At 43.7% G+C, this 23,874-nt stretch overlaps 1 protein-coding gene across 1 annotated transcript; it reads left to right on the top strand.

Annotated features, from left to right (window-relative positions):
- The first annotated feature begins 1,880 nt into the window (after positions 1 to 1,880).
- Positions 1,881 to 23,073, top strand: LOC137635973 (chromatin complexes subunit BAP18-like). Its single transcript, XM_068368430.1, has 4 exons — positions 1,881 to 2,000; positions 17,546 to 17,640; positions 22,076 to 22,177; positions 22,750 to 23,073. Exons 1-4 carry the CDS (start codon positions 1,983 to 1,985, stop codon positions 23,000 to 23,002), a joined length of 468 nt encoding a protein of 155 aa, XP_068224531.1. The 5' UTR covers positions 1,881 to 1,982; the 3' UTR covers positions 23,003 to 23,073.
- The last annotated feature ends 801 nt before the right edge of the window (positions 23,074 to 23,874 follow it).

Raw genomic sequence — 23,874 nt, 5'->3', positions numbered from 1 at the left:
AAGTGATGAGATCATGTGGTCCTGAGAGTTATATCTGAGGAACTTAGAAAAGAAAAAAATCACACAATAGAAATAAATTACATATATCACTCAATGTCACACTGGGCCACCCAACCCTGGACTGTAGGCCTACAAAACACATGGTGCTTGGTATAAGGGGAAAAGGGTGATTTGGTAAACTAAGACTCCAATCCTATGACAATCTAGGTCGACCTGTATCCAAATGGGATCACAATACGAAAAAAATAAGGAAAAAGGGTGTAAACTTGTTCTACTTCTACATAAAATGACTTTACTACAAAAATAAGGTTCGTAGAGTCCTACTGATACAAAATGAAAAAAAGAAAAACTTCTCTTCTGTGTAGTGGTTTGTACGTTTCATGGCTGTCACCACTATCTACAAGGACATGAATTGCTTTCCTATTTCTCACGAATCGCAGGATACCACCGTTGAGATACTACCGTTAGAGAGTTATGGGGTCTTTTGACTGGCCAGACAGTACTACATTGGATCCTTCTCTTTGGTTAAGGTTCATTTCCCTTTGCCTATATACACACCGAATAGTCTGGACTAATCTTTATATATACTCCTCTGTCCCCATACACCTCACTAGCAAACAATTCTTCTTTGCTCAAGGGATTAACTACTGCACTGTAATTGTTCAGTGGCCACATTCCTCTTGGTAAGGGTAGGAGAGACTCTTTAGCTATGGCAAGCAGCTCTTCTAGGAGAAGGATACTCCAAAACCAAACCATTTTTCCCTAGTCTTGGGTGGTGCCATAGCCTCTGTACCATGGCCTTCCATTCATGGGTTAGTGTTTTCTTGCTTGAGGGTACACTCAGGCACACTATTCTATCTAATTTCTCTTCCTCCTGCTTTGCTAAAGTTTTTATAGTTTATATAGGAAATATTTATCATAATATTACTCTTAAGATTTTCCATTTTTCCTTTCCTCACTGAGCTGCTTTCCCTGTTGGAGCCACTGGGCTTATAGCATCCTGCTTTTCTAACTAAGGTTGTAGCTTAGCAAATAATAATAATAATAATAATAATAATAATAATGAAACTAAAAACTTTGTCCATGTCATTCATGTAACAAACATTATTGCATTGACTCTCACTTTCTGTTTTCATTAATTGTAATGTAAAACATGACATGTGCCATATGTATACCCTAATACTGTACCAGATTTGTATAACATGTAGAAAGAGGATGTAGGTATCCCTAAGCCTACACTGCCGGCATATTCATTAACAAAATTTAACATTAAATGTTGCCACTCAGCCATTTATGTGGACACCACGTGACCACAGTCGAAGAAATCTAGAAAACCAAAATAGTACTCCAAAATATGGCACTTGTGTACCAATCTAGGGTTAAATATGCTTCATATTTATTGCCTTTGTTATACTATGACAGATTTATTGATATTTATTGTATAATTTCAAGTGAGATAGACTTTTATGGAAATGAATTGTCTTTGGTATAGACATATTTTAAATTGGTTGCCATTGTCCTGGCATGAGTAGTGCAGCAGACATTGTTTTGGTTATCGACTACTTTCTCCTATACAAACATTACCACTTCGGATCAGTGTTGCCAGATGGGTTAGTGTAAAAATCCCTAAAACTCTTGATAAAAAATCCCCAAAACCATCCAGAAATCCCCATTTCCAGAAATATATTTTCTTCTAATACAGAAATTACTCACTGTACTTCATGTAATTGTAAATAAACTAATTGCAACAATATAGAGGTTTACTCATCTTTGTTTCTTCTTCATAGATATATGTACAGAATATCGTTACTAGTCATCCAAAATCCCAAAATCTAAGGATAAATTCCTAAATGTAGGGATAAGTCCCCATATCTGGGCTAATCTGGCAACCCTGCTTCGGATTATATTTATCAACTGACGCCGATTTCGTATTTGAACGTGACGTGATTTTTTAAATTTTAAGAATTTATATATGTTTAACCATGAATTCTGCTAGTAAGGTAAGCTTGTGTGTGTTAATTGGTTAAAATTTATCCATTTTAGAATAGGCTAGCTTGTTTGGCTAGGCTTAGCATAGGCTTAGTTATAGCGTGGGTTGAGAATAGCCCATGAAAATGTAACCTCTTTGGTATTACGTCTTAAATCAGGCAATTTTATTACATCTTTTCCCATTTTATCACATCTTTTCCTATGTCTAATTTGTCTAAGACAGTATTTTAGGCTAATCTGGTAATCAGCAGGCTACTAGGCTACGATTTGCTATCATGTTAAACGGCATGGTCTCACTGGTTTAAAGGTTTAAAGGCTACTCATGAATGGCAGAGGCAAGGGACAGCAATATTACCGTATCAAGCAGGAAAATGCCCTAGAGACTGACCATATATACATATAATCAGTGCCCAAGCCCCCTCTTCACCCAATGTAGGACCAAGGAGGTCCAGGCAATGGCCACCAGGCCAGGGTATGCAATTTTGTTAAAGGTGCGGGTTTCAGTTCCAGTCTCACCAGAATGGCAGCCGGGCAAGTCTACCCCCCCCCCCACACTGTGGTGCTCAACCGCAGCACTGGCCAGTGTGACGGTCTGAACGATCTCCCGGTCTCAGAATTCTCCTTGACATTGTATAATGGTTCTTTTCCGCCATTAGCTCACTTCGTATAATGGTTCTTTTCCACCATTAGCTCACTTAGTATAATGGTTCTTTTCCGCCATTAGCTCACTTCGTATAATGGTTCTTTTCCGCCATTAGCTCGCTTCGCTTGCATGAAAATATAACATCAAGCTCGTATGTACTGGCAAGCGGTAATGTTGAGCTGCGCACGCTAAAATTACAGGAAAATAAAACAACCTCATATGCACTGGCAAACGGTAATGTTCGCACATGCGCAGATTATCAAGGAGAATTCTGAGACCGGGGGATCATTCAGACCGTCACACCGGACCAGTAAATAGTTTAATCCATGGGGGTCGGAGGGGAACGTTATCCCCCCCATTAGGTATGTAGTTAAGGACACTGCTTGTAGATTAGGTTAGGGGGGAAAATTTAGGTTAGTTAATGTCCATTTTGGAGCCTTTGTATATCAACGGCCAGTTCCTCACATTCATTGAAAATGGGCATCAACTAACCTAAACTTTCCCCCCTAACCTAACCTACAAGCCGTGTCCTTACCTACTTACCTAACGGGGGGGCTAACGCCCCCTTGAGACCCCCCTTATTTTAAGTTAGACATAATAATACATACAGATGGCCGCTATCATACATACACCCCAAATCATTTCTTTTTGCAAGTGTCTTAGGTATGCTGTTTGCATAGAAAACGAGAATCCTTCCTATCCGTGTCCGTTGTCACCCATATTTTTTTTGGGATGTGTGTGTATGAAAGCAGTCACCTGTGTATGATAACGACTAGCTAAGACTATGGTAGTGTAGGGGGGTGGCAGGGGCCGTTAGCACCCTCCCTCCCGAAAATAGGGCTTGTAGAAAAGGTTGGGGGGAAGTTAATATAAGTTGGTGTCCATTTATTATGCACGTGTGAGGAAGTGGCTGCTGATATACAAATACAAAGCCTCCTTTTTTTGTATCTACAAGAGTGTTTGTTAACGAACCAGTGCTAATTATTCAGTTATTGGTCATCGCTCAACCGGGGCTCGCTGCGGTGCAATTGAATATTGCATTATTGCTCCTATGCTCGGGCAAGTGGTGTGTGTTGCGCATTAGCCGAGGTGTTGAGTATTTTAGGGGACAAAACATCGGTGACCCAACCACCTACACACTACCCTGGCGCATTACAAAGCACTGGATTTTAGCGAACTATTTGTTTTTATTATAGCATGGTTCTTTATATGTTCATACACTGGAAATTATGTAGTTTTTTTAGATCTCTTCAAACCCACTGTTTTGAATCCCATAACCTATAGTCAGCAGCTACTAATAACCTAGATGTAAACACAAGGTTGCGACTTGTCTTAGGGTAAGCTAAGGACGTGAATCTGTAAAGGGGGTTGCAGTGTGGCATAGCCTCCGGTAGGTAAGGATAAGAGTTGTTGATTAGGTTAGTTTAGGAACTTTAGGTTAAAGTGCAACCTTGTGTTTGGTTCGCTTTTAAATATATTTTTTCAGTTGTAAGTACTAGAATTTTAAAATGTCTGTAATTTTGAAATTATAGTTTTAAATATTTAACTTAGCCGGTGAATATATAATAGCTGCAACTCTGTTGCTCGACAGACACATACAGTAAAAACTCGCCAGCGATCGCTATACAGGTTGCGGGTGTGCCCACCAGCGCCAACTGTCGGCCAGATACCACTCTCGATGTAAACAAAGACTCAATTTCTTCTCTGTCGACGTGTCGACAAGACGTACTTTACTCGCTGTTGAACCTAGAGTTTTTCCCATCATATTTGGTGAAATACTTTAATTTGGTTTGAGCTTTCGCAGTACAGGTGTTTTTTCTTCAAATAAATCCTTGAACTCTTTTTTGGATCGGATTAATTGTTGATGACTTAGATCGTTTTTTGGAATTTTCCCTTGACTAATTCAAAATGGCTGACCCTTCACAAGTTCCCAAGTTCAGAAAATGTAATGCTAGGGACTGTCATAGGCGTCTTCCGAAGGCTTCTCTCGACCCTCACACTGTTTGTTCCAATTGTCGGGGTAAAACCTGTCAATTGGAAGATCGGTGTGAGGAATGCGTGGGCCTTTCGGAATTCGATTTTATCGAATTTGAGAAATATACACGCAGACTAGAGAGAGATAGGGTAAGGAGAAGTTCTTCTAGGTCGGTAGATTTTTCCTCTCCACATGCCCCTGAACCTAATCCTTCCCCTGTAGTGGTTGTTCCTAACCGCCCTCCTAGCTCTCAGGAACCGTCGATGGCAGACATGATGCGTGCTATTCATGCCTTGGGGGAGAGAGTTGAGTCTTTAGCAAGTGACCGAAATCAACTCATGGCGGACGTTAAGGAACTCAAGTGCCAAAGTGCCACGAAGGATAGTGTCAAAGTGCCTAGTGTTACGCAAAGTGTTGTGAACAGTGTTGCGCTCGAGGGTTCGTCTGTTCGTGCCTGTTGTCCTCCTAGTCCGGGACCTCTTGCAAGCTCCCAAGCCCAGGGGAGAGGCAATGTCGTACGACTCATGGGTTCGAGAGGCCTTGATCAGCGAACAGACGTTCCCTCTATGGTATCAGGCGTATCTCTCCAAGATCGCCCCTACCAACGTAAGACGAGAGAGCCCATTTTTACCTCGTCGTCCGAAGGTGTTTCTCGTAAGAAACCTTGGACCAAGGTCTCCAGACCTTTAAAGCGTAAGTCGGTCCCTTCAGGACAAGTCCAACGTCCCGGTTGTAGCCACTGGGACAGTTCGGACCCGTTGCCGTCATCTGATGACTGCTCGCCGCCTAAGAGAGGCAAAGTTGTGCCGTCTCAGTCGCTCACCCCGTCTGTTACCGCACCTGCTTCCGTAGACCCTAAATGGGTGTTACTGCAGGACATGCGGTCCAAGCTTGCGTCCTTGATGGAGGACTACAATGCGGAGAAGGTTGCCGCTGAACCTACTGGCCAACAACCATCCAAGCGGTCTGTTGTGCGTCCTGTTGACGTTGAGGTAGCTTTCTCGCGTCAACCAGTTGGGGTAGTACCTCCACCGATGCGACCCAGTGTGGATTTCCAGCCGCACGTTGACGTTAGGCAACGCACGGATGTGGTTGGTGACGTTCAGGACGTTCATCAACCATCAGAGGTGACTTGTTTTGACGCGGTGCGTCAACCTCCGCAACCCGGTATGGTGTTGACTGCACAACCCAGACGGTCTAAACAGTCTCGGGTGGACGCTGTGCGTCCTCGCGCACCTGTGGTTGTTGACAGTTCCCAGACTGTTCAGCAGTTCCATGACGCTGCGTCCGGCTCCGTCACGTATGCACCAGTGCGACCGGACTCGGCGAGTCAAACGTTGCCCACACCTTTGCCATTTTCTCATCAGTTATCGGATGAGGAACTGTCAGATGAGGACGTTGCTGAACCACATCCTGAGGATCAACCTTCAGAACTTGATGAGCCTAAAGCAGTTCAACCATCCTTGGACTTTAGAAAAGTCATGGCTGTGTTTAAGGAGTTGTTCCCTGACCACTTTATTTCTGTGGCTCCTCGTTCGCCGCCGTCAGAGTTTGTCTTAGGCGTTCCTACTACCATGCCTGCCTTTACTAAACTCGTTCTCTCTCGCTCATCCAAGAGAGCTTTACGGCTGTTAGGCGATTGGTTAGAGACCAAGAGGAATTTAGGGAAGACAGCATTTGCCTTCCCCCCATCTAAACTCTCGTCTAGATCGAGCGTCTGGTATGCCACGGGAGAAGTTCTCGGCTTGGGAGTTCCTGCCTCTGCCCAGGGCGACTTCTCAAGTCTTGTAGACTCTCCCCGCCGCCTTGCCATGAGACGCTCGAAGATTTGTTGGTCACCCTCGGACCTGGACCACCTTCTTAAAGGTATATTTAGGGCGTTCGAAGTCTTTAACTTCCTAGACTGGTGTTTAGGAGCCCTGAGTAGGAAAATCTCTTCTGCTGATAAGGATGTTTCCTTACTCATTATATCCTGCATGGACAAGGCCGTCCGTGATGGGTCCAACGAACTTGCCGCTTCATTCACGTCCGGAGTCCTGAAGAAACGAGAGTCTCTATGTTCTTTCCTGTCTGCTGGAGTGACGCCATGCCAAAGATCTGAGCTACTCTTTGCGCCCTTGTCCAAGTGCCTGTTTCCTGAAGTCTTGGTTAAGGAAATTGCCTTGTCTTTAGTGCAGAAGGACACCCACGATCTAGTTGCGTCCTCGGCTCGCAAAGCTCCCCCTTTGCCGGCATTGTCTGCTAGACCTAGGATGGACACTCCAGCGTCTCGGTTTATCCCGCCCTTTCGTGGCAGAGCCTCCAGCAGGGGAGGTGCTCGTGCCGAAGGGAAGAGAGGGAAGAGAAAAGGATCCAAGTCCTCTAAGGGCAGAGTCTGACTGCCCGCAACTTCAGACAGCAGTAGGTGCCAGACTCAAGAACTTCTGGCAAGCCTGGGAGAAGAGAGGCGCAGATCAACAATCTGTGAGGTTGCTCAGAGAGGGGTACAAAATCCCTTTTGTACGCAAACCCCCTCTAGCGACATCCCCCATCGATCTCTCTCCCAGGTACAGAGAGGAAGAAAAGAGACAAGCCCTGAAACTGGAAGTGTCTCTTTTGCTAGAGAAGGGAGCGGTGGTCAAAGTCTCGGACCTTCAATCACCGGGGTTTTACAACCGTCTCTTCCTAGTATCAAAGAAGACAGGAGGTTGGAGACCGGTGCTAGACGTCAGTGCTCTGAATGTCTTTGTCACAAAGACGAAGTTTACCATGGAGACCACAAAGTCAGTCCTAGCAGCGGTCAGAAAGGAAGACTGGATGGTCTCTCTAGACCTAAGGGACGCCTACTTCCACATCCCCATTCACCCAGACTCCCAACCCTTTCTGAGATTCGTCTTCGAAGATGTGGTGTACCAGTTTCGGGCCCTGTGCTTTGGCCTAAGCACAGCTCCTCTCGTGTTTACGAGGCTTATGAGGAATGTGGCAAAATTCCTCCACTTATCGGACATCCGAGCCTCCCTTTATTTGGACGACTGGCTTCTCAGAGCCTCTTCCAGTCGTCGCTGTCTGAAGGATCTCAATTGGACTCTAAATCTGACCAAGGAATTGGGACTCCTAGTCAATTTGGAAAAGTCACAGCTGGTCCCATCCCAAACTATTCTGTATTTAGGGATGGAGATTCACAGTCAAGTGTTTCGGGCTTTTCCGTCGGCCCCCAGAATAGATCAAGTCCTGCTCTCCATCCAGAAGATGCTGAAGAAAGAACGCTGCTCAGTCAGGCTGTGGATGAGTCTGGTAGGGACGCTGTCATCCCTGGAGCAATATGTCTCGCTAGGAAGGCTACACCTCCGTCCTCTTCAATTCCATCTGGCTTTTCACTGGAAAAAGGACAAGACGCTAGAGGCGGTCTCGATCCCGATTTCCGAAAAGATAAAGTCTTGTCTGACTTGGTGGAAGGACAATATCAACCTACGAGAGGGTCTTCCCCTGGCAGTTCAGATACCTAACCACGTTCTCTTCTCGGACGCATCGGACTTGGGCTGGGGCGCGACGCTGGACGGTTGGGAATGCTCAGGTCTGTGGAACTCGAGTCAGAGGAGCATGCATATCAACAGCAAGGAGCTTTTGGCGGTTCATCTGGCCTTGATAAGCTTCGAGAATCTCCTTCGAGGCAAAGTGGTGGAAGTAAACTCGGACAACACCACGGCCTTGGCGTACATTTCCAAACAGGGAGGTACCCACTCACTGACGTTGTACGAGATCGCAAGGGACCTGCTCATCTGGTCAAAAGATCGAGGCATCTCCCTAGTAACGAGGTTCATCCAGGGCGACTTGAACGCCCTAGCAGATTGTCTCAGTCGGAAAGGTCAAGTAATTCCAACCGAATGGACCCTCCACAAGGATGTGTGCAAGAGACTTTGGGCGACTTGGGGTCAACCCACCATAGATCTCTTTGCAACCTCGCTGACCAAGAGGCTTCCAATCTATTGCTCTCCAGTCCCGGACCCAGCAGCAATACATATAGATGCCTTCCTCCTAGATTGGTCACATCTGGATCTTTACGCATTCCCACCATTCAAGATTGTCAACAAGGTACTGCAGAAATTCGCCTCTCACGAAGGGACAAGGTTGACGTTAGTTGCTCCCCTCTGGCCCGCGAGAGAATGGTTCACCGAGGTACTTCGATGGTTAGTAGACGTTCCCAGAAGTCTTCCTCTAAGAGTAGACCTTCTACGTCAGCCACACGTAAAGAAGGTACACCAAAGCCTCCACGCTCTTCGTCTGACTGCCTTCAGACTATCGAAAGACTCTCGAGAGCTAGAGGCTTTTCGAAGGAGGCAGCCAGTGCGATTGCTAGAGCAAGGAGAGCGTCTACCATTAGAGTCTACCAATCGAAGTGGGAAGTCTTCCGAGACTGGTGCAAGTCAGTTTCCGTATCCTCGACCAGTACCTCTGTAGCCCAAATAGCTGATTTTCTCTTATACCTGAGAAAAGGACGATCCCTTTCAGCTCCCACTATCAAGGGCTACAGAAGCATGTTGGCCTCGGTCTTCCGGCATAGAGGCTTAGATCTTTCCAACAATAAAGATCTGCAAGACCTCCTTAAGTCTTTCGAGACCACTAAGGAGCGTCGTTTGGCTACTCCTGGGTGGAATTTAGACGTGGTCCTAAGATTCCTCATGTCAGACAGGTTTGAGCCTTTACAGTCAGCCTCCCTGAAAGATCTCACTCTTAAGACTCTTTTCCTGGTATGCTTAGCCTCGGCTAAAAGAGTCAGTGAGCTTCATGCCTTCAGCAAGAACATCGGGTTTTCGTCAGAAAAAGCTACTTGTTCTCTGCAACTTGGTTTCCTAGCCAAAAATAAGCTACCTTCTCGTCCTTGGCCTAAATCTTTCGATATTCCTAGCTTATCGGAGATCGTAGGCAATGAACTAGAAAGAGTCTTATGCCCTGTTAGAGCTCTTAAGTTCTACTTAGCTCGTACTAAACCTTTACGAGGCCAATCTGAAGCGTTATGGTGTTCGGTTAAGAAACCATCCTTGCCTTATGTCAAAGAATGCTTTGTCATATTTTATCAGATTGTTAATACGAGAAGCTCATTCACACTTGAGTGAGGAAGACCGATCTTTGCTTAAGGTTAAGACGCACGAGGTTAGAGCTGTAGCAACTTCCGTGGCCTTTAAGCAAAATAGATCTCTGCAAAGTATCATGGACGCAACCTATTGGAGAAGCAAGTCAGTGTTCGCGTCATTTTACTTGAAAGATGTCCAGTCTCTTTACGAGAACTGCTACACACTGGGACCATTCGTAGCAGCGAGTGCAGTAGTGGGTGAGGGCTCAACCACTACAATTCCCTAATTCCATATCCTTTTAATCTGTCTCTTGAAATGTTTTAATGTTGTTTTTATGGGTTGTCCGGAAGGCTAAGAAGCCTTTCGCATCCTGGTTGATTTGGCGGGTGGTCAAAGTCATTTCTTGAGAGCGCCCAGATTAGGGGTTTGATGAGGTCCTGTTGTATGGGTTGCAGCCCTTGATACTTCAGCTCCTGGGAGTCTGTCAGCATCCTAAGAGGATCGCTGGGCTCCGTAAGGAAGACGTACTTACAAGGCAGAGTAATCGTCTAAGTCGACTTCCTTACCAGGTACCTATTTATTTTGGTTTTGTTATATTGATAACTGTCAAAATGAAATAAAAAACTCTTAGCTTATACGATGTAAACATTTTTAACTCTGGTCTCTACCCACCTCCTTGGGTGTGAATCAGCTATTATATATTCACCGGCTAAGTTAAATATTTAAAAATGATATTTTAATTATAAAATAAATTTTTGAATATACTTACCCGGTGAATATATAAATTAAACGACCCTCCCTTCCTCCCCAATAGAGACGCAGTGGGATGAGAAGAAATTGAGTCTTTGTTTACATCGAGAGTGGTATCTGGCCGACAGTTGGCGCTGGTGGGCACACCCGCAACCTGTATAGCGATCGCTGGCGAGTTTTTACTGTATGTGTCTGTCGAGCAACAGAGTTGCAGCTATTATATATTCACCGGGTAAGTATATTCAAAAATTTATTTTATAATTAAAATATCATATTTTTGTCAAATGTTTTCATCAGAATTGTTCTGAGTATGCTTAGATTTACCATGAACACATTATTTTCAATATTAAACTTAGCCGGTGATTATATAAGCTGCAGCTCTGCTGCTCGACAGAAAACTCTACGTTCAAAATCCGCCAGCGATTGCTAAGCAGGTAGGGGGTGTACATCAACAGCGCCATCTGTCGTGCAGGTACTCAGTACTCAATGTAAACACAGAACTCAATTTTCTCTCTGTCGGGCTACCGGCAAGACCTACTAATTCGCTGTTGCTAACTGGATTTGTTTTCACAAGTATTTGGTGAAGTACACTATTCTAGTTTTGAGCTTTCGCTATGCAGGTGTTTTATCTTCATCTCAAAACTTGAACTCGTTTTGGATAGATTTAATTATGGTGACAAAGAGAGTATGGACTTTCTTTCACTTTTAAATGGCCGACCCTTCCCTTAGACGGAAGTGTGTTTAGGTTTTTAGTAATTATCTTATCACGTTATAGATCTATATTTTTTATACCTCTCCGCCTTTATTAGGCCTCTTCGATTAACTTTCCATTCATTATAAACATATAAAAAGAAATTTTAATGTTTTGTTTATATGCGACCTTTCCTGATAGTAGGCGGTCCTAACTTGGAACCGAAGTTAATCAACGTTGAGCCCTTTATATCGTAATTAGCTTTTAAAGAATTTAAAACTTTTTAATTGTAATATTTTATGAAAGAATTTCTTTGATAGTCTTCGTACTGTTTTCAAAGATGAACTAACGTTTAGTTTTTATGCTACGCAGTTGTTGACGTTCAGGACGTTCAACATGCGCTCTATCGTTACGATAGAGAGAGAGTGTATCACGGTTTCACTTTGCAGTAAGAGTAAATCGATTTTAACGTTTTGTTCATTCTTTCTTAACTTAAATGTTTTAAATTCTAATTTAAAGGAACTTTTTATTTGAAAAACCTTTCAGTTTTTTCCTTTAGTCAAATAACATGTTTTTTTTGACGAAATATAATTGGGCTCTTCTCTTAGGTGCGAAATCAAGAGAGAAAGAGAGAGAGAGAGATAGAGACGGAGGGAGAGAGAGGAGAGAAAACGTTCCGTTCAAGCGGGTAACGTTGTTCTCGTGTTACTCTCGTCCCTAGTCTCTGTACGGGGAGGAAGGATAAAACGTTTTTAGGTTTTTATTCTCGTCCCCAGGCTATGTGCGGTGAGAGATTGAAAACGTAGTTTATATGAACTAGTGTTTAGTCTCTTTCCCAGCCACTGAATTTTTTATCTTAATATATGTTTTCTGTTTTTTGCTGGTATTAATGAGATGCATTATACGACTGATTTCGCAATTACTACCTTTTTATGAAGGGTAGAATTGCGTGTTTCAGGCAGAAATCAGTAAAAGTTTCGATTTCAGTGAAATAAGTGCAAAACACAAAATCGAAGTGATAAAGTGATATGCGCAAAGTGTTACAGTGTTGCGTCCGAGGGTTCGTCTGTTCGTGCCTGTCGTTCACCTAGTCCGGGACCTCTTGCAAGCTCCCAAGCCCAGGGGAGAAGTAATGTCGAACGACTTATGGGTTCGAGAGGCCCTGATCAACGAACAGACGTTTCCCTCTGTGGTTTCGGGCGTATCTACCCAAGATCGCCCCACCCACACAAAGACGAGAGAGCCCATTTATTCCTCGTCTGCGGAAGAGGTTTCTCGTAAGAAACCATGGACCAAGGTCTCGCGGCTTATTAAGCGCAAGTCGGTCCCTTCCGCGCAAGTCCAACGGCCCAGTTGTAGCCACTGGGTCAGTTCAGACTCGCTGCAGTCTTCCGAGACTGCTCACCTCCTAAGAGAGGCAAAGCGGTACCGCATCAGGCAGTCACACCGTCTGTTGCTGCACCTGCTCTTGTAGACCCTAAGTGGTCTTTGCTGCAGACCATGCAGCCTCAGTTAACGTCATTGATGCAGGACTTTCGTGCGGAGAAGGTTGACACTGCACCAACCTCTAGCCTACAACCAACCACGGTTGTGCGTCCTGTGGACGCTGAGGCGACCTTCTGCCGCACTCCAGCTGAGAGAGTCCCGCCACCCATGCGTTCCAGGGTACCCTGCCAGCCGCATGTTGACGTTCAGCGATGCACGGAACCTTCCGTTGACGTTCGCGAGGTACAACAACAGTCTAAGTTGTTTTGTTTTGACGCGGTGCGTCAACCTCCGCATTCTAGAGTTGTTTTGACTGCTCAGTCTAGACAGTCAAAGCAGTCTCGAGTGAACGCTGTACGTCCTCACGCACCTGTTGTGGTTGACAGTTCAGTTGTTGACAGTTCACAGACTGTCAAGCAGTTACATGACGTTGCGTTCTGGTCCGCTGCTAATGCACCAGTGAGAGACTCAGCTTTTATCGGACAAGGTTCCTGTAGATGAGGAAGTTGCTGTTCTCCCTCCTACTGATATTCCCTTGAGGACTCTGTCAGATGGAGAGGAGCCTTAAGCTGCTTAGCCTCCTATGGACTTTAATTAAATCATGATGATTTTTTTTAAGGATCTTTGTCCGGATCTTGTAACTGCTGCTCCTCGTTCGCCTTAACGTCAGAACTTACACTAGGCCTAGCTACTTCGAAGCCGTTGTTTTTAAGCTAGTGCTCTCTCGCTCTCCTAGAGAGCGGTACGTTGGCTAGGCGACTGGTTTTTTCACCAGGAGGAGTTTGGGGATACAGCCTTTGATTTCCCTTCTTTTAAACTGGTTTATAGAGCGAGAGTCTGATATGACACGAGAGAAGTTCTCGACTTGGGAGTTCATGCCTCTGCCCAGATAGACTTCTCAATTCTGGTAGACTCTCCCTGGCGCCTAGCCAGGAGACGCTCCAAGTTGTTTACAGGTCAACTTCTCAGATTTTGTCGAGCCTTTGAAGTTTTGCTGTACTATTATGTCACGCATAACAAGGCTTTCAGGGATGGTAAACGGTTCCGCCTCAGTCGCTAACCCCGTCTGTTGCCACACCCGTAGACCCTAAATGGGCTTTGCTGCAAGACATGCAGTCCAAGCTTGCGTCCTTGATAGAGGACTTAAATGCGGAGAAGAACCTTCTGGCCGACAACCTTCCAACCGGTCGGTTCATCAGGCAGTCACACCGTCTGTTGCCGCACCTGCTCCTATAGACCCTAAGTGGTCTTTGCTGCAAGACATGCAGTCCAAGCTTGCGTCCTTGATAGAGGACTTAAATGCGGAGAAGAACCTTCTGGCCAACAACCTTCCAACCGGTCGGTTGTGCGCCCTGTTGACGCTGAGGTAACCTACTCGCGTCTGCCAGTTGAGGTGGTTCCTCCACCGATGCGACCCAGTGTGGGTTGCCAGCCGCACGTTGACGTTAAGCGACGCTCGGAGGTGGTTGTTGACGTTCAGGACGTTCAACAACCAGCAGAGGTGACTTGTTGTGACGCAGTGCGTCAACCTCAGCAACCCGGTAGGGTGTTGACTGCACAACCCAGACGGTCTAGACAGTTTCGGGTTGACGCTGTGCTTCCTCGCGCACCCATGGTTGTTGACAGTTCACAGACTGTGCAGCAGTTCCATGATATTGCGTCCGGCTCCGTCACGCATCCACCAGTGCGACCGGATTCAGCGAGTCAGACGTTGCCCACTCCGTTGCCGTTTCCTCATCAGTTTCGGATGAGGAACCATCTGATGAGGACGTTGCTGAACAAGACGATCAGCCCCCAGCCCTGCTATCCATCCAGAAGATGCTGAAGAAGGAACGCTGCTCAGTCAGGCTGTGGATGAGTCTGGGAGGGACGCTGTCATCCGTGGATCAATATGTGTCACTAGGAAGACTACACCTCCGTCCTCTTCTATACCATCTAGCTTTTCACTGGAAAAAGGACAAGACGCTAGAAGCGGTCTCGATCCCGGTTTCCGAAAAGATAAAGTCTTGTCTGACTTGGTGAAAGGACTATATCAACCTAAGAGAGGGTCTTCCCCTGATTGTTCAGACTCCCAACCACGTTCTCTTCTCGGACGCATCGGACGTAGGCTGGGGTGCGACATTAGACGGTCGGGAATGCTCGGGAATATGGAACTCGAGTCAAAGGACAATGCATTTCAACTGCAAGGAGCTACTGGCAGTACGTCTGGCCTGGAAAAGCTTCAGGTCTCTCCTTCAAGGCAAAGTGGTGGAGGTGAACTCGGACAACACCACGGCTTTGGCGTACATCTCCAAGCAAGGAGGGACCTACTCTCTGACGTTGTAGGAGATCGCAAGGGACCTCCTCACCTGGTCAAGAGGTCTAGACATATCACTAGTAACGAGGTTCATCCAAGGCAACTTGAATGTCATGGCAGATTGTCTCAGTCGGAAGGGACAAATAATTCCAACAGAATGGACCCTCCACAAGGATGTATGCAAGAGACTTTGGGCCACCTGGGGCCAGCCAACCATAGATCTCTTCGCAACCTCGATGACCAAGAGGCTCCCAATATTTTGCTCACCAATCCTGGACCCAGCAGTAGTTCATATAGATGCCTTTCTCCTAGATTGGTCACATCTAGATCTATATGCATTCCCTCCGTTCAAGATTGTCTACAAGGTACTGCAGAAGTTCGCCTCTCACGAAGGGACAAGGTTGACGCTAGTTGCTTCCCTCTGGCCCGCGAGAGAATGGTTCACCGAGGTACTTCGATGACTAGTAGACGTTCCCAGAACACTTCCCCTAAGGGTGGACCTTCTACGTCAGCCACACGTAAAGAAGGTACACCAAGGCCTCCACGCTCTTCGTCTGACTGCCTTCAGACTATCGAAAGACTCTCGAGAGCTAGAGGCTTTTCGAAGGAGGCAGCCAGAGCGATTGCTAGAGCAAGGAGAACATCCACCCTTAGAGTCTACCAATCGAAGTGGGAAATCTTCCGAAACTGGTGCAAGTCAGTATCCGTATCCTCGACCAGTACCTCTGTAACTCAAATAGCTGACTTCCTCTTATATCTGAGGAAAGAACGATCTCTTTCAGCTCCCACTATCAAGGGTTACAGAAGCATGTTGGCATCAGTCTTCCGTCACAGAGGCTTAGATCTTTTCAACAATAAAGATCTACAGGACCTCCTTAAGTCTTTTGAGACCACGAAGGAGCGTCGTTGGGTTACACCTGGTTGGAATTTAGACGTGGTACCAAGATTCCTTATGTCAGACAGGTTCGAACCGCTACAATCAGCCTCCCTGAAAGATCTCACCTTAAAGACTCTTTTCCTGGTATGCTTAGCCACAGCTAAAAGAGTCAGTGAGATTCATGCCTTCAGCAAGAACATCGGATTCTCATCCGAAACGGCTACATGTTCTACAACTTGGTTTTCTAGCCAAAAACGAGCTGCCTTCTCGGCCTTGGCCAATATCGTTCGATATTCCAAACTTATCGTATGGTTGGAAATGAACTAGAAAGAGTCTTATGCCCTGTAAGAGCTCTTAAGTTCTATTTAAAACGAACTAAACCTTTACGAGGCCCGTCTGAAGCTTTATGGTGTTCAGTTAAGAAACCATCTTTGCCTATGTCAAAGAATGCTTTATCCTTTTTTATCAGACTGTTAATACGAGAAGCTCATTCCCATCTGAATGAGGAAGACCAAGCTTTGCTGAAGGTAAGGACACACGAAGTTAGAGCTGTCGCAACTTCCGTAGCCTTTAAACAAAATAGATCTCTGCAAAGTATAATCGACGCAACCTATTGGAAAAGCAAGTCAGTGTAATTCCATAACCTTTTTAATCTTTCTCTTGAAATGTTTTATTATTGTTTTTGGGTTGTCCGGAAGGCTAAGAAGCCTTTCGCATCCTACTTGATTTGGCGGGTGGTCAAAGTCATTTCTTGAGAAGCGCCTAGATTAGAGGTTTTGATGAGGTCCTGTTGTATGGGTTGCAACCCTTGATACTTCAGCTCCTAGGGGTCGCTCAGCATCCTAAGAGGATCGCGAGGCTCCGTAAGGAAGACGTACTTAAAAAGGCAGAGTAATTGTTCAAGTCGACTTCCTTACCAGGTACTTATTTATTTTATGTTTGTTATTTTGAATAACTGCTAAAATGAAATAAAAAATCCTTAGCTCATAATAATGTAAACAATTATTGCTGGTCTCTACCCACCCCCCTGGGTGTGAATCAGCTTATATAATCACCGGCTAAGTTTAATATTGAAAAATGTTATTTTTATAATAAAATAAATTTTTGAATATACTTACCCGGTGATTATATATTAAAGGACCCTCCCTTCCTCCCCAATAGAGACCCAGTGGACCGAGGAGAAAATTGAGTTCTGTGTTTACATTGAGTACTGAGTACCTGCACGACAGATGGCGCTGTTGATGTACACCCCCTACCTGCTTAGCGATCGCTGGCGGATTTTGAACGTAGAGTTTTCTGTCGAGCAGCAGAGCTGCAGCTTATATAATCACCGGGTAAGTATATTCAAAAATTTATTTTATTATAAAAATAACATTTTTCTTCTTTAGGGATATTGTATTATACTATGATTTTACAAAATACTTACCAGTAAACTATTGCTGTCAGTCTAGCCTAAGGTGCTGTGTCCTTAATCATGATGGCTTTCCTCCTTCCTACTTGAACTTACTTAGGAATCTGTGATCTTACTCATTGAACTTCTTGATATTTGAAGGGTGCACTGGTAAAGTTATACTATGTTTTTGTGTCGCCTAGCCACCTTTATATTTAAAAATCCTGGGAAAATCCCAGCTAGAAACCAAGTTTTTTTTTTTGCAAAGAGGAAACCCAAAACAAACTTACTACACTAATCTGAAATGACAGCTATACATTAATCACACAGTATTTTGTATGTGCTATTATTAATAATTATGCAAAATTATAATATGTTTTTTATTTCTGTTGAACTAGGTTGGTGAAATCTTCTTAGCTGCAGGCACGGCTTTCAACAAATTAGCCGAATTAACCATGCAGCTTCATCCAACAGCAGAGCAGTCACCTGCTGGGTAAGTGCCTGTCTATAACATAAAAGCAGTTGGTAATACTGATCGTGTAAAATACGATACTGTACAGTAATCTCACTCTTGAAGGGTAACATTTTGCTTTGGCATTGTACAGTATTTGCACGAGAGTCTTTAATCTATAACCACTTATTTCTCTCATAATTTCTTGAACATGCTTTGATATATATAAGTAAGGTTTAACAAAGGCTGCATGTGTTCAACATCTCGCTGTAGTTTAGGGTCAATATCTCTTATATTTAGACATTAAATTTTATATGATCTTTTTATAGTAGTACAGTACTATAAGTCCACTTAGTCCTTCCATCCATATACCAAGGCACTTCCCCCAATTTTGGGGGGTAGCCGACACCAACAATGAAACAAAACAAAAACAAAAAGGGGACCTCTACTCTCTATGTTCCTTCAGCCTAATCAGGGACTCAACCGAGTTCAGCTGGTACTGCTAGAGTGCCACAGCCCAACCTCCCACATTTCCATCACAGATGAAGCTTCATAATGCTGACTCCCCTACTGCTGCTACCTCCGCGGTCATCTAAGGCACCGGAGGAAGCAGCAGGGCCTACTGGAATTGCGTCACAATCGCTCGCCATTCATTCCTATTTCTAGCACGCTCTCTTGCCTCTCTCACATCTATCCTCCTATCACCCAGAGCTTTCTTCACACCATCCCTCCACCCAAACCTTGGCCTTCCTCTTGTACTTCTCCCATCAACTCTTGCATTCATCACCTTCTTTAGCAGACAACCATTTTCCATTCTCTCAACATGGCCAAACCACCTCAACACATTCATATCCACTCTAGCCGCTAACTCATTTCTTACACCCGTTCTCTCCTCTCCCTATCTACTCGAGATACACCAGCCATACTCCTTAGACACTTCATCTCAAACACATTTAATTTCTGTCTCTCCATCACTTTCATTCCCCACAACTCCGATCCATACATCACAGTTGTTACAATCACTTTCTCATATAGAACTCTCTTTACATTCATGCCCAACCCTCTATTTTTTACTACTCCCTTAACTGCCCCCAACACTTTGCAACCTTCATTCACTCTTTGACGTACATCTGCTTCCACTCCACCATTTGCTGCAACAATAGACCCCAAGTACTTAAACTGATCCACCTCCTCAAGTAACTCTCCATTCAACATGACATTCAACCTTGCACCACCTTCCCTTCTCGTACATGTCATAACCTTACTCTTACCCACATTAACTCTCAACTTCCTTCTCTCACACACCTTTCCAAATTCTGTCACTAGTCGGTCAAGCTTCTCTTTTGTGTCTGCTACCAGTACAGTATCATCCGCAAACAACAACTGATTTACCTCCCATTCATGGTCATTCTTGCCTACCAGTTTTAATCCTCGTCCAAGCACTCGAGCATTCACCTCTCTCACCACTCCATCAACATACAAGTTAAACAACCACGGCGACATCACACATCCCTGTCTCAGCCCCACTCTCACCGGAAACCAATCACTCACTTCATTTCCTATTCTAACACATGCTTTACTACCTTTGTAGAAACTTTTCACTGCTTGCAACAACCTTCCACCAACTCCATATAACCTCATCACATTCCTCATTGCTTCCCTATCAACTCTATCATATGCTTTCTCCAGATCCATAAACGCAACATACACCTCCTTACCTTTTGCTGAATATTTCTCGCATATCTGCCTAACTGTAAAAATCTGATTCATACAACCCTTACCTCTTCTAAAACCACCCTGTACTTCCAAGATTGCATTCTCTGTTTTATCCTTAATCCTATTAATCAATACTCTACCATACACTTTTCCAACTACCCTCAACAAACCAATACCTCTTGAATTACAACACTCATGCACATCTCCCTTACCCTTATATAGTGGTACAATACATGCACAAACCCAATCTACTGGTACCATTGACAATACAAAACACATATTAAACAATCTCACCAACCATTCAAATACAGTCACACCCCCTTCCTTCAACATCTCAGCTTTCACACCATCCATACCAGATGCTTTTCCTACTCTCGTTTCATCTAGTGCTCTCCTCACTTCATCTATTGTAATCTCTCTCTCATTCTCATCTCCCATCACTGGCACCTCAACACCTGGAACAGCAATTATATCTGCCTCCCTATTATCCTCAACATTCAGCAAACTTTCAAAATATTCCGCCCTCCTTTTCCTTGCCTCCTCTCCTTTTAACAACCTTCCATTTCCATCTTTCACTGTCTCTTCAATTCTTGCGCCAGCCTTCCTTACTCTCTTCACTTCTTTCCAAAACTTCTTCTTATTCTCTTCATATGACTGACCCAATCCCTGACCCCACCTCAGGTCAGCTGCCCTCTTTGCCTCACGTACCTTGCGCTTTACTTCCACATTTTTCTCTCTATATTTTTCATACTTCTCTATACTATTACTCTGCAGCCATTCTTCAAAAGCCCTCTTTTTCTCTTCCACTTTTACCTTCACTCCTTCATTCCACCATTCACTGCCCTTCCTCATGCTGCCTCCAACAACCTTCTTGCCACATACATCACTTGCAATCCCAACAAAAATTTTCTTTTACTAACTTCCACTCCTCCTCTAAATTACCAGTTTCTCTTACTCTCACCTCGTCATATGCCATTTTCAACCTTTCCTGATATTTACTTTTTACCCCTGGTTTTATTAGCTCTTCAATCCTCACTACCTCCCTTTTACATCCACCTACTCTATTCCCCCACTCTTTTGCTACAACTAATTTTCCTTCCACCAAAAAATGATCAGACATACCGTTAGCCATACCCCTAAACACGTGCACGTCTTTCAATCTTCCAAACATTCTTTTAGTTATCAACACATAATCCATTAATGCCCTTTTTATTATTCCATTTGCCACTCTTACCCATGTATACTTATTTTTATCTTTCTTTTTAAAGCTAGCACTTATTACCATCTCTTGTTCAACACACATGTCTACCAGTCTCTCACCACTCTCATTTTCACCTGGTACGCCATACTTCCACTTAGTACCACTTGAATATTACTGAAGGTCCCTACCTTACAAACATCCGACAAATAAACTTTGGAGATACAACCACAAATCCACTGGAAAATAACAAAGATACTATTTCATATGAAACCCATTATTTATTAACCTATGTAGAAGGAAATCTTAGGCATGGGATTCAGACTAGGCTTACCCTAGGCCAAAATGTAAAATAATTTGACTCACAAACATTTTGACTTACAAACAACCCCTTGCAACCTATTAAGTTGTAAGCGGAGTACCTTCTGTAGTATATTTGGAAACTTTGCAAGACTCCAAAGCATGAACCAAAGAGATTATTAATGTCCAAAGTAAATAGGCTTGCCATACAATCTGTAAATCATTCTCTCTTATTGTTATTTCAATGTTGTTTCCTGTTATTTACCAGGTTTGGTGTCCTAATCTTGTTAATGGCTAGAATCTATGTCGATATTTAATACTCGGGTATCCTGAAAATAGAAACCAGCCATGAATAAAATCTTATTGAAGGATTACCTTGATAGGGTTAGGAACGAAGTGGTGAGGGTGAGAACGGGTGTAAGAAATAAGTTAGCAGCTAGAGTGGATATGAATGTGTTGAGGTGGTTTGGCCATGTTGAGAGAATGGAAAATGGCTGTCTGCTAAAGAAGGTGATGAATGCAAGAGTTGATGGGAGAAGTACAGAGGAAGGCCAAGGTTTGGGTGGATGGATGGAGTGAAGGAAGCTCCTGGTGATAGGAGGATAGATGTGAGAGAGGCAAGAGAGCGTGATAGAAATAGGAATGAATGGCGAGCGATTGTGACGCAGTTCCGGTAGGCCCTGCTGCTTCCTCCGGTCGCCTTAGATGACCGCGGAGGTAGTAACTGTAGGGGTTCAGCCAAACTTGATTGAGTCCCTAGTCAGGCTGGGAGGAACGTAGAGAAGAGAGGTCCCCTTGTTTGTTTCATTTGTTTGATGTCAGCTACCCCCCAAAATTGGGGGAAGTGCCTTGGTATATGGATGGACCTTGAAATACCTTATAGTGAGAAAGGTACAGTATTATAGTTCTTATAGATTTCATATAGCTATTCTTTGGAGTAGTATTAAGTGGGGCTTACACGGTCGAGCGGTTCATTGAACCCGGTTGCCGGACCCGCATGTCAAACTGTTCGAAGAAGCGGAGACAGTCACAAATGCATAACGTTCGTTTGTGGAGAATGAAGCCCCGCCCACAAAAGTCAGGCTAGAAGAGACTCTCTTCGAACTGTTCGACAAACGTGTTAGACAACCAAATACCTTGTTCACACATTCGAACATCACTTCAAACTCTTGTCCGTCGAACCACGTTCGATGAATTGTTCGACCGTGCAAAGCCGCCTCTAGTTTGGGGTAAAGAGAAGTTAACAGATTTTCTTTTCTTCAGCACCAAATGGACTGACGAAGAGATAGAAATGCTGCGTTCGTCTGTGAGAAGATTTGGTGATGATCTTAATGTCATCAGCCAAAGGATAAAATCCCGTACGGTGTAAGTTCATTGTCCCTAACAGTTGAAACCTAGTTGACGTGATTTCTTTGATTATTAAAAGTTATCTTTAGTCATTTAAATATGAAGAGGATCTTTGTTATTATATGTCTGATTGTTGCTATTCTTTATTCCTCTTGGCAATGACTAACTTTCTCACAGACGTTTGCAGTCATTGGCTCTTGTTTTAATTAAATGTGTATGTCTCCGGGTAACTGTATTAACTTGATTCGTTTAGGTATATTAACTCAATACTTTTGGATATGTTTTGATGATTTTAGAAAAAATTGTTATATCTGTTAATAGGTTTTTTATCTCTTTGGTCAAGTTGTATAATTAATTAAGTTTCAGTATGTACTTCCAAAAGTTGAGGTATATTGTAACATTTTCAAACTATCAGTACGTTAGTAGTATTGAGACTTATTGGTTTGTGTAGGATCATGGCTAGTCTTTTATCTCTTTGGTTTAGTCGTATATTAGTTTCATTATGTACTTCCAAAAGTTTAGGGTTATTGTAACAGTTTCAAACTAGCTGTACGTTAGTAAACTTAGCGAGCTTTACTCTCTCTTCCCAGTACGCAGATTCGAACGGCATTAAAAAAGAAGGCCTTTGAAGATGCAGGAATTCCTCCCCAGACAGCCGCTGCTTTGCAGGCTCAGCAAAGTGCTGCGTCGACACCTGGAGGGAGCGGCAGCTCCACTAGTATGATCGGCGGACGAGACGTTACGCTAAACATGCTTAATGCTACCGAGTCGGAAGTGGATGTCGAGGGAATGAGCGGAGTCGGTATGGATTTTGAAGGGGCAAATGAAGTTGTCACGTCTTAGGAGTCATATTTCATACTAGATCAGACATATTATATAGTATATTTTACTAATAAAATGAATTTTTATCATAATTTATTGTGTGATTTTCTAAAGTATATTGACGATAACCTAGAATATGTGCCATAATGTAATTATCCTCTATGAAGTTGTATATATATTCTTAATTGTTATCCTTTATATATATTAGTCTTTAATAACCAAAAGTTGTCTAACAATTCTTGTAAACTTATTGTTTCTGTTTAAAGTACACCACCATACTTAGAAAGCAGATATATCTATGAAACTCCTAATGTTCATGTCGCTTTATCCTTAAAAAGTTACTACTGCGTCAACGTCAGTCTTTAAAAAATAGCCTGTTTTCCCTCACTGCTTATTGCCAAGTGTCACTGTTTGGCAAGAAGCGTGGTCCAGTCTTCAGTTGTTTACGATGAGCTCATTATGGTCTGATGCGCCGTCGACGCTCTTCTTTTTCAGATCGAGGTGTGGTTGAGTACAGCGTTAGGTTAGTTTTGTCTTCTTTTGTTGTTGAAATACAATTGTGCTTTGTTCTAATAGGTTATTGCTAGTGGGAAAGATTCTCACTCCAGTTGTGTCACATGTCGGGAACAAACTTGTGATGCAAGCAATAGATGTTCAGGATTGCTTGATGTACCAAACAATTTAATGGAAAATTATGTCAAGCTTTTGTCTAAACAGGTGTGTTTGAATTCAAAATGTAAAAGTGAAGTAGATTTCAAATCAGGGGAGAGTCCAGAAAAGACTAGACTATAGTCCATTCTTTTTAGTGAGGAAGATTTGCATCGACTCGCAGGGGTGCCATTTTTGTTCGGAAGAGTCTCCTGATCGCTGATTGGTTGGACAGGATAATTCTA

This window comes from Palaemon carinicauda, unplaced genomic scaffold (assembly GCF_036898095.1).
Source record: "Palaemon carinicauda isolate YSFRI2023 unplaced genomic scaffold, ASM3689809v2 scaffold206, whole genome shotgun sequence".
In the NCBI taxonomy this organism is placed as follows: Eukaryota; Metazoa; Arthropoda; class Malacostraca; order Decapoda; family Palaemonidae; genus Palaemon; species Palaemon carinicauda.
This window is presented reverse-complemented; position numbering and strand designations above follow the sequence as displayed.